Genomic DNA, 11,980 nt, shown 5'->3' with positions numbered 1-11,980 from the left:
TGGTAGCCGACTTAATGCTCTTCATGGAGTGTGATCATTTAATGCTTGTCAACAGCTCTGTCGTATAGCCCTGTACTTTAAACTTGACTAGGCAACCTTCATGGGGGAAAAACAGCATATGATTTGAAGTTGTTCTCCATGGATAATGCAGATGATTTTTGTATTTGTCATCTTGCCCTGTTTTTGACATGGTAAGGTAAAATGAAATACGTTGCCAGTCATCAAACAAAGAACCAATGTAGTTGTTTTTATGTGCTTATATTAATGTACTGTGTCTTGAAAGGCCTTTAGAAATGTTCTTCATGCCTTTTTATACCTAAAACAAAGTAAAGCAAGAAGCATCAATTCAATCAAAATCAACTCATTTTTAATACTTTTTTTATTTCAAAATTGCAGAAAAAGGAAAGTTTACATCCCAGGCAACACCATATACTTTGACTTCTTTAGAGTAATTGATAACCCAGTTACATCACTTGTGAGTTAGGTGTATTGTAAACCATTGGGTAAGTGAACTGGTACTTATGGGGTGAGTGTGGAGAAGGTTAAAATATACAAAACATACAGTTTACAACAGTACCAGTGGAGAGGCCATTAAAAAAAAAACAGACAACAGCGGAGACGACGCACACGATAGTAAAAAGAAATAATGTAACCACTGCAATGATGCCAATAAGATCTTACCAGACTGTGTTAAACGATTTTAAAAAGTGTACATCTCTATAGCTAAGGATTGAATAGAAATCCCCAAATCCAAACGGCAAGTTAACTAATTGAGATGAATTGCTGAAAAGTCAAACGTTCCTTCCCAATTCAAACTTTGTTTGACCCATTGATGTCAACGTAACCACTGTTGAATTGGCTACTCGCTCACCCTTGACAATGAAGGCTGCATAAGTAACAAAGCTGGAAAGCGCAATAGCGGTTTCATATATTTTGGCAATGTGTTGCATAGAGATCGACCAAGCCCGGTGACAGACAGATGTATTTATTCAATCAAATCAAACTGTTTTTCTTACTTTATCATGAATTGGTCTTTGTCATTTCAAGTGGAATCATCTACTAGGTTAAAGGGGACCACGCAACTCTTCACATACAAACCATGCCCATAGGACAGCCACTTATCAGAGCTGACGGCACTACTCCAAGAGAATCATCAACTAACATTACTCGCTGCTCGGGGAATAATATGACAGTGGATCCAGTAATAAAGGAGACTTAGAGGTGTACTGTCATTTGATTACATTTCTACTTATGAAAAGTCAGAGCTAATGTCTCTACGCTGACTACCACTGCAGTCACCGAAGACCAAACATTGTAAAGTACATACTGCGCATTAGACCGAGAGACTTTTCAGATTGGAACTTCAGTGGTGGCCGAACTGTCAAATTTATGATAGACATTTTAATCCTAAAATGTGTACTTTCATTTTCAAACAAGACTTATTTTGCAGATGTGCGGGAACATGCTCCTCAGCATACAACTGATTTGTGCTGTTCAGTTTTTACATACAGAACGGGCTTTACAATGCTTGGTAGGTCTGTCCATGTGCCTTTTACTGCAAGTCATGGCTTAATCTATGCAGACCAATGGTCAGGGCCATAGGAGGGATACATTTGAGATGGGAGGGGTTCGCTTTGAACAGATACAGGATGTTGTAACAATGTAAGAGTACTATACAGATGAAATATGCATTGGAACATGATACCTTTTAAAAGTGCCCTTTTGTTAAAAAATCTTACATTGTAGAGTTGTAGTGACAAAAAGTACAATGGGTGCAACAACTAATGCGTTTTCAAACGATAACAATGAGTCCGTTTTGGCTTTGCCTTATTACCAGATCCCCCAAAAACCAAAGGTTAATCCCTGAATATTCATTTAAATTAATCGGTTGCAGTGAAGCATACAGTTGTAATGCTGCTGTACATAACCACGGTTGTATGGCTGCTTTTTTATTTTTTACAAATTATCTTCACTAAACCCAAATGAAATCTGTACATTTAAAATTCAAAAGGTGTTCTAAACAAGAACAATAATATATGTACAACAGTGACTACTGCCTAGCACACCAACATGGATTAGGTCTGCAATGATTTTTCTTGTAATACAGTATATTAACTATATGGATATTCAGAATTTGTGTAGGATTTTAAACTTGCTGCTTTGAAAGGGAGTTGTTTTTTTTATGGGATACCTGCATGTTTGGGTACTAAATACCTTTTACAAAGAAAAAGTAGGTGATTTGTCATTGTATTTCTACCTGTATCATCATTGCTGTATAAAAATATTAGTCAACAGTTGTAAAGTATTGTGTGTATGGGCTGGTGCTCACAGATTAAAATCATTGCACTTGTAACATTTTTATCCCAGTCTAAGGTTCAAGGCTTGAAAGCTACAGCAGCAACATCTTCAAATATTTCACTAAAGGTCTTGCGGTTTTTCCTTTCGTGAAACGGTAACCCCAGCAACTGCAAAAGAGGCGGACTTTACTCTTCAAATTAAAAGTATGAAAATATCATACACCAGACACTGTAGCTTTTAAATGTCACAGTTTAAGCTGATCTGTTTTCAGTGCAACAGTGGTCTAGTTTGTTTTTGTGAGACGCTTTTTACACGTAGCGCCTATATTCTCTAGTACGGTGAAGGGATAGAAATATTTTTTTTTGTGTGTGTTTGAATTGGAAAGACAGTATATATTCTTAATACCAAGCTATGCCATTGCTTGTTTTAAAGTCAAGTTTGTGTAAGATTGGAAAATGACATGGTAAGCATTGTGGTACAGAGCTAATACAACAGGCTTTTCTTTGTTTCATTGTAGTACCAAACACAGTAGTAAAGAGAGCAAGTGCAAATGCACATTAAGTAGAATTAACATTTCAGCTCATAGGAAATCTGTAGAAGGTGTATATAATGTGCTATAGGCTAGTTCACAAGCTAATGGTTAAAGCATATGGCTTCTATGCAAACATTTCATCAATTTACAGGTTGCTTTGTATGTAGTTTTGTAAAATGCTTTTTTTGTAATTTCAGGACAAAATGGTGCATTCCGCATAGAAGCTCTAAAAACTGACCCAATCTAGTGTGTTTCTCTTGATTTCTACAAGGTGTTTTCATCAATCAATGTTTCATGTTCAAGGTCTGTGTGTATACAGTATATAAACAAACAGTCAGCTGTTGCTCCTTGTACAGTATTACATAATTCAATGTGCAACACCTGAACTAAAGTGTGACTTTAGCTTTGCAATAAACCAGAGAAACATCCCCAAGGTTTCAAGCTATAATGTTATCAAGGACAGAACTTCTGGAAGTCAGTTCCAATAGGTTTTACAGGAGGAGGATGTATTTCGAGTTGGAGGAATAATTACGCTTTTAAATCAATAATTAAGACAAGACGGGGAGATCAATATACCTGTTCAATTACTTTTATTCATTAAAGTTTGGTAAAATCTAATGTTCCTTACTTACACTTGAGATTTGTGTGTTCAGAAACTTTAGCCATAGCAGAGAGTGATTATTCAACATTCTCAATAACGTCTCTTTCGAGCAAACGGGATGCACACTCTACACTGCTTAACTGAATGACAAAACAACTGGCTGTTTCTGTAGAGTACAAAGACTGATTTGCAGTGGTATTTACAAGAGAGGTGTTTAATGAATGGCGACATCAATTCCATACATATTAAATGTACTAATGGATTCACTTGCTTTTTTCTTTTATGCAGTAATTGGCTCATATTGTACCCGTACAGGCAACATATGGTCTTAAGAAAACCACAGTTTAATATACAAATGTATATTCATCAGCGAGAGCAGAACATAAGCTAACGTCTCATTACGCATTCAAAAACGCTTCTGATGCTAGAGAAAAACAACAAATCTACAGACTTGAGTGGCAAATGGGGCTCATTCTTGATAGTGTACGCTTCCATGGAGGGCACAGAAATGGATATTTTCTATTCTAGCAATATATTTTAGGTTTGATATTCTATTTGAAAACCCTACACAGGAGCCAGATTAAATAACATAAGTACTTAATTTGTTGTCTGCTTTTATGGAAACATTATTATTATTATTATTATTATTTGCTTATTTAGCAGACGCCTTTATCCAAGGCGACTTACAGAGACTAGGGTGTGTGAACTATGCATCAGCTGCAGAGTCACTTACAACTACGTCTCACCCGAAAGACGGAGCACAAGGAGGTTAAGTGACTTGCTCAGGGTCACACAATGAGTCAGTGGCTGAGGTGGGATTTGAACCGGGGACCTCCTGGTTACAAGCTCTTTTCTTTAACCACTGGACCACACAGCCTCTATACAGACTGTATTATAATGTGTGGGGGGGGGGTGTATGTATGTATTTATTTAGTACCTGGTTTTTCTATGCTTTTATATAAAAAAGGGGGAAATACAGTGTTATTCTAGGTCAAAACGAAGTAAAACTGATCATCATCATACCAGGCTGCATTTATTATTATTATTATTATTATTATTATTATTATTATTATTATTATTATTATATTTTATTATTATTAGCCATATATTAAAAAAGGCTAACCTGTGAAAATATTCTTCAGCATTGGCATGATTTGCTTTTTATTTAAAAAAGAAAATGTGTACATTGTGCATAGTTTTTCCCAGTTTATGTTTAACCTCAGTGTTAAGTGCAATAATGTATCGCTGTCATTTGGATAAGTGCACGTAGATCACTGTTGCACTGAAGCCTCAGAGTAAAAAATATTTTGTTACATTTTTTTTTACAATAACCGTACATTTATACTTGCTTGCTCAGTCCCAGCGTTGAGTCCATTAAATTCTTGCTTATAATCCTATTATTTAACTTCTCATACCTCCCCAACCCATACGACTGTGTTACCTCTCTTTATATCCGAAACCTCGCAGTGGAGGCGGTTCTGTTTCCCATTTAGAACAAATAAAGAATCTTCTGAGGGCGTAACCAGGTGTTGTCCAAACAGCCCACTGTCCTTCACCACCCTGTTATAACGACTCCAGGGCCAATCGCCTGACGGGATGGGATCCTTTAGGTTCTTCAGAACATCCAGCCTCCCTATTGACAGCTCCACAAAGAGCATATCTGTTTGAGATCGAGAGGCTGCATATATGCAATACTGATTGGCCTCTGTAAATGATGGCTGGAAAGCCACGTCTGAGATGCTCAGGCTAGTTTGGAGGTCTAGTATTGACTGTAATCTGCCTTGGAAGCTGAGTGTTTGAACCCTGATCTTCCCGTTGTGTTCGTCGGCGGTCACGACGTAACGTCCATCCGGGGAGACGTACGGTGTCCCTGTTATGTCCTGGTTATAGCCTATGATGGAATCAGTCACGCTGTCTATGAGGAGCTGAGGCTGGGGTGACGTAGAGTTCCTCCCCTCGCAGTGGATGAAGTAATAGCCCCCCAGGTGGGTGTAGGCCATGCTCACTGGGACACAGCTGTAGTTTTTGAGGCTGATGGTCTTGATGCGAGAGATGGTCTCCAGATCAATCTTGTGCACCGCCGGCTCAGACTTGAGAAAGATGAATCCAAACCTGCCAAATACATACAGCACCAAGACCGATGAAATGCAGACATCTGTACTGCTAGAAAAACAGGCAGCACTTTACATTGTCTCTAAGTATTGTGTATTTACATAGACGTTACTTAGTAAATTCATGTGTACTGACACAATTATAATGTTAATATGCATAGTTACATTGTACTTGATGTGTATTTTTTTTGACAATTTTGTACTTGCATATATTGTGCAACAAAAAAAATACAAGTACATTGTAACTATGCATAATAACATTGTCATTATGTGCAAGTGTACATGCATTTACTATGTAAATACACAGTAATTAGAGACACAATGTAAAGTGTTACCGAAAAACACACTGTACAAACCTTTGGCATCACTGCAATTTACAAACGAATTTACAAAATCCATTTTTCTAGTCACGTTTATAAAGACTTTTTTTTTTAGACGCATCTCTGCATAGAGGGTTCACTCTTCCAGAGTCTGCAACCGTTTAAAACAAATAACGAGAGTTTAGCATACCAGCCAGTTCAATTAGAAATTTAGACACTGACGTGTATGTATTGACAGCCTTATTTCACACTTAACTTCATACTTATTACCATTTAGTAAAGGGATAATGACATTAATTACTAATGACCCTGTGCCTGACAGCAATTGGCAAACTGTGAATCACTTAGCCTTAGACTTGAAAATGTAAGTGAAGGAAGCAGAGACTTTTTTTTCCCACCCATGCTTATATATTTATTTATGACTCAGATGCACAGTAACCATGCAAAAAGGAAATTAAGATGATTTAATTTCAAATGCATTACTTAATATTAAATAGGATTCTGTTGAAACACACACACACACACACAAAAAACTGGGCATGTGATTTTACAATGTAAAAAAAGTGGTCTAGGGCAGGATAAAGTGAGATTATGGTATAAATGATGTCTTAGTGAATACTGGACGAAGCCACTGAGAGTGACAGCTTCTCATGTGTTCATCTTACCTTACGTGTGTAATAATGAGGTTTGTCGGTGGAATAAAGAAGTTCTCCACTCTCTCAAACGGAGTGGGAGTGGTTCGGTGTTCCTCTCCTCCACTGGCTTGAGGGATGACCTGAAGCACAACACAATGTTTAAACAAGCAGTAGCCTTAAACATGGGATTAGACAGGAAGTGACAACAGAGAAAGTCCAGAAAGCAGCAGCTTCCCAGGGACACAAACCGTCTTGAAGGATTGTATCTTTCAATTTGCTTAGGGATGATATTTTTCTACAATATCAGCGCAAAATATTCATACATCATAATCAACCTCAAAATACATAAACAACTGCAATGTTTTCTTTTGTCGGCACTCAATATAAGCACAACCTTCAAGAAACTGATTACATGTATGTGTGTTTATTTATTTATTTATTTCATTCATTCATTCATTCATTCATTCAATCATTCTTTTGACAAGGACTGGACAAACATTGCCTAATGGAAAACAACAATGAGTTATGAAGAATGTAGTGTTTGCCCAACAAATGATGCTAACCATTCATCTTTTTGTGATAATTTGGTTTGATTACCGTCCGTCATTAAAAATCTAACGGTGCATTAAGAAATATTCATTTTTTTTGTATGTTTGTCTTCATATATAAAGCAATACACTTCAGCTTTCATTAGACCTTGCATGTGGATGCAGCTGACTTCAGCTGAAATCAATGTACTGTATATGTTTTCTGAAAACATTAGATGACATACTGATATATTGTTGGGCAAGTGTATCTATGAGGATTAGCTTACTTATTCATGCTTTGCACCACTCTGCTGTGCTGAGCTGAGCTATGATTAACATGCCAGTGCAGTGTGATTTTTAAAAAAAAAATTTTAAAGCAGTGACCTGGACCCACAGTGTTTTCTTAATTAAAGCATGGATGGAAGGACTGGCCCTTTCTTGGTCCTTCATTCCAATGCAAGCCAGCTGCCTCCAGCCGAGAGGCACTTTCCTTTTAATTGCATCAGTGAGACTCGCAAAAGTAATTCATTTATTATGTCAAAAGCCTCGACACATTAATCAAATGGTTACTTGTCTCGTCATAGCGCTGTTTCAAGGTTTTAAAAAAAAAAAAAGAACTTTCCTATCAGGCTATTTTTATGCAACATCACTTTAGGTCTTGCTCCTATCGTGTGATATTCTGTCCTGCAAAGGATTTAATTTACAACTCTATCTAAATCTCAGCTCCTTCCATCAATTACGCCACCCTAAACAGAGCATGAAATGCAGGTATCTTTGCAGTAGCAAGTTATTGCTAAACTTCAGAGGCATAAAGTTCTGCATCTGCAGATCTGCGGCTAAACAGGGACCAGTTAAACCAATGGCTGCTACCACCTGCTCCCAGTAGGCTCTTCCTATTGTCCCCCCCCCCTGTCCCCAACAGCTTGTAGGTCAGTCACCTTGCCATTCTTGCACTATCTGACTCTTATCTGCACCTCAGGGTTAAAGATGATTTGAGAGACCCCTCCTGCCTGAAATGTGGAGCTAGGTTTCTGGGCGCACTGGTCTTGAGAGAGCTCTATCAGCTGCCCCCAGACTCGTTGACTAACTGCTGTTCAATTCTGCTGTGAGACAGACATCTATGGTCATTTTTCCAGTCGGGTTTTGCAGGACAGACACTTAGAAGCCCATTATAACTATTGCACTTCATTACTAAGGGTTGATGGGTTCAATCCTAATAACACTACTGTAACTATTAGTAATGTCCTTGTGAGTTCAAGATTCCTTGCATAGTGGTGGTTACTTTCAAAGTTTTTTTTTTTTTTACCTTTTTAGGTTGTGTCTTATTAATTACACTGCAAGCATACATATAGTGTAATTCACAGTACAACAGACAAGAGAAACTGCAAACCTTTTGTATTTTGTAATTAAACATTGGGTTGCATTGTAATTACACAACCATGTGTGCCATTGTACAATGCTACTACATTGAAGGAAGAAAAAATAAAACAAATTAGGAAAAGTATTTTGCTGTGTACACAATTTTATACACATACAAAAACGCTTTACTGTATGTGTGCTGTGGCTAACTTTCATCTTTTCTTTCCTACAGCTTGAAAATCAAGGGATTGCGATTTTTAAAGGATTTCAAATGTGTGAAATATGTGCAAGACATTCAAATGTTTGCAGAAAGATATTAAGCTGAGAGATATTATGGTGGTTGATGGCCCACTCTTCAAGCAGAATTGTGCCCCTGGCATTAAGGAATGCTCAATGGGTAGGTAAATTACTTGCATGACAAATGATAATGACACTGTCAAGCTACTTATTCATGGTCTGCTCCTTATGTCCTGTGCTTTTCTATTGCATGCTTTTCTTCGTGAAATTGCTTTTCAACTTTCTCAAAATGCATAGTAACCTAGCTGTAATCATCCTTGAGCAACAATAGGTGTTTAAAATATTGCTCTTCCTGTCAATTTTGTCTTGATTTCAAGACAGCAGTTGACCCTGGGTCAAGGTTCTAGATAATGCAGTTCTTTAAGAAGCACTGTTAAAGGTAATCTCATGGTTTCAGCGGGCATTACCAAAACCAGCACACAACCTGGCACAGGACTTGAGGCTCACGTACCTGCAACGTTGGGCGAGTCCTGTCAATGTCGCCCCAGCTAAGCACCCACACCTGGTCATGTGATTTGTCATAGTGCAGTTTCACTGGCATAGGGTCTGTTTCAACAACCTTCACAAGAGAAGATGATTTCAGTGATCGCTTAAACACAGGGAAATAACAAAATCAAAGACTTGGTCTCGCAGTCATGCTGGCCGAGCTGTCGCACTTCCGGTCCTGCAGGCTCGAGGATGTGTTCAGTGTTTAGGGAAGGCTGTCACTCCCACAGTATCGTGTCTTATCATGGTGGCAGAAGCGACAGTCCAAAGGGTTTGTAAGAGCGCTGTTAGCTACTTCCACAGGCTGTTGTCTTTAACGCATACAGTACACTTTCCTTCTTGGTATGACTGCTGATGATGACTCACTGCAGGCTGCTAGGTTGACATTACCAAACGCACCAGAGTTTTCTGCCATGCAGTGTGATCAACGGACAACATGCAAGATCTTTTTTTTAAAACTTATATTTCCGTTTAGTACAATGTTGGCATGAACTAAACAACACCTGTGCTGGCTTCGCATCTTTACTATTAAAAGACAAGAGATACACCAGCGAGACTCATATGCAATGTGAGAGATTTTAGTTTACTAAAATACACAAAAGTTCCTATTTTCAATCATTTAAGGTGGTGTTTAGACTCCCACTGGATAGATCAATCGAATATAGGTTATGAGGTAAAGACAATCAACACGAACAAAACAAGAAACGGTATGAAGGATAATCAAAACTTTATTGACTGAGCCAGTTTGAATACTGCTACCCTATATTTTACACTTAGGAAAATATGTTGTGCTACACTGCTGTGTTGCAAGCCTCTCTGGTATCTCAACAATCCTTTTATCATTCTTAACAACCTGCAAGGGGGAAGCAGGGGAATGAATATACGCTTAGTCAGAGTCAGCATAATTCATGCGTAGAGGAATAAGATCCATGGGTTAATATTTTCTTTGAGCAAAAGTAAAGATCCCTTTTTAAAATTGGGATTTTTTTCACCCACTTCCTTTTGAATTCAGAATGAACAGCCAGGGAATTGGGTTCTAAACTAGTTTGGCAGAGGAAAAAAAGGCTTGTCTTCCATTTCTGAAGACCAATAGGTTGAAGTTGGGAAACCTATTAGGAAGAAGACTGATGGTATCTTTTCGCAAGTCTCAATCTTATGCCAAACAAAACCTGACACAGCTGAAAGCTATTTTCTTTTAGCAAGTGTAAAAGAGCCTAGAGAACGAATTAACCTCTCTCTCCGCAGAAGGTTCTCCTACAAGTTCAGGGCAAACACTTAGGGCTCGTCATAATGGAGTGGAGGGGAGCTGGAGTCATTACACTGCACTTGCCCTGGAGACAAACACTGGGCATCATTTTAGCTTTCTGACCCTCAGTAAGCTCTGAAGGCAATCTCTTAACAGCTTTAAAGAAAAGAGGAGCAGATGAACACTGACCTGTACAACTTTCTGAGCTTGAGTGTCTACAATCAGTACTCTGTTCTGAACGGGCTGTGTCGCATATATGTACTTCTCTCTGACATTGACAGCGGAGGCCCAGACGCAATGCTGAATTGCATCTCCATCACCTTTGGGGCACATCTCTTCCTGAGGGAGAAGAACAACACTCTACATTTAACTGGCACAGGTCTCGTCCCAGGGTCACGCTGAATTCACCTCTCTCAAATAGGACAGTGTTCTCTGAGCATTGTACTTCCACCAGAGAAATGTCAAGAACAAAAAATGTTGTTTACAGCAGAAAAGACCAAACGTTTCCTTTATTCACTTTCAACTGAACTCTAATAAATGGTCAGTGACCTGCAGATGTGCTCTAGCACAAGCCACTCTGTCATTTTTGCCACAGGCAATTCCATCAATCAAACACAGTAGCATGACTGTGCCCGGTACAAGAATAGTGACATATAAAATTAAAACAATATAACTAACCTTCAATAAACTAAACCAAACATTTACTTACGTAGCTTGCAATAATCCTTTCCGTTGGTTTTATATGTCTTTGAATCTCACATTCATTTGGCTGCAGGATTGTAATCCCATCATCAGAAAAGACATAGAACATGTTGCCCACACTTAAACCTCAAAGACAAAACAAGAACAGTTATTTTCATTCCATTTTAATTTCAATACTAAAACTGACAACACCGTATTTGACGGAAACTCATGGCTATAACGGTATATTTTGTTTGTCATGTGAAATGTAACATTGCAATTTTATACCTGCCATCTTTTATTGTAAGTTTGCCTTTCAAATAAAGTAAAAACAAAACTATTCACGTTTGCCATTACAAAAACTATGTTTATTTCTGAGACAAGTGAACTAACACAAAACACGTCAGGGCTGTTGGATTGATTGAGGGCAGTACTTTGCTCAGGATCTTGATATCCACACTTGAGAAAGGTAATAACGAGCTTCGGGTATTGGTGATCCCGCTTGTGTAATTAGTCTAAATTACAAGACTTATTTTCAGTACACTACGAATAAAATGAAGCAGGTATAGTTTTGAAAAATACACTGGGAATATCTGTCACATTACAAAACAACAACAAAAATAATGCTACAATTTAGAGGTTGGCACATGCAACTGAATGTCTTGGGTATTTTCTAGAATGGGTTCCAGATTTTGTACCCATGTCTTCCTCTATTTAAAGTAATGTTTGAACAGTATATATGTTTTATTGGTGATAAACCTATTGCACAAGAAAGGAAACAGAACAGAAGTAGGTATGCTATGAAAAGGTATGTATATGTATTCATGCAGAACACTTGCGAAGATTAATAACATTTCATAACACCTTTTCAATAGCCAGGTCATGCG

The 11,980-nt window shown here is 38.0% G+C and overlaps 1 protein-coding gene across 3 annotated transcripts in view; it reads right to left on the bottom strand.

Moving 5' to 3' along the window:
• Positions 1 to 350: 350 nt before the first annotated feature.
• Positions 351 to 11,980, bottom strand: part of LOC117413444 (follistatin-related protein 5-like) — a 104,811-nt gene continuing 93,181 nt past the window's right edge. For all 3 annotated transcript variants that reach the window (XM_058997002.1, XM_034908828.2, XM_034908829.2), the window contains 5 exons: positions 11,122 to 11,240; positions 10,602 to 10,751; positions 9,132 to 9,239; positions 6,528 to 6,637; positions 351 to 5,543 (listed from right to left, as the gene is read on the bottom strand). In XM_058997002.1, coding sequence (XP_058852985.1) covers positions 4,841 to 5,543; positions 6,528 to 6,637; positions 9,132 to 9,239; positions 10,602 to 10,751; positions 11,122 to 11,240 — 1,190 coding nt within the window. In that variant the 3' untranslated portion in view covers positions 351 to 4,840. The remainder of the gene's footprint in view (positions 5,544 to 6,527; positions 6,638 to 9,131; positions 9,240 to 10,601; positions 10,752 to 11,121; positions 11,241 to 11,980) is intronic.

The sequence above is a fragment of the Acipenser ruthenus genome, chromosome 23 (genome assembly GCF_902713425.1).
Source record: "Acipenser ruthenus chromosome 23, fAciRut3.2 maternal haplotype, whole genome shotgun sequence".
NCBI lineage: Eukaryota > Metazoa > Chordata > Actinopteri > Acipenseriformes > Acipenseridae > Acipenser > Acipenser ruthenus.
The sequence above is the reverse complement of the archived record's forward strand: the minus strand, read 5'-3'. Positions and strand labels throughout refer to the sequence as shown.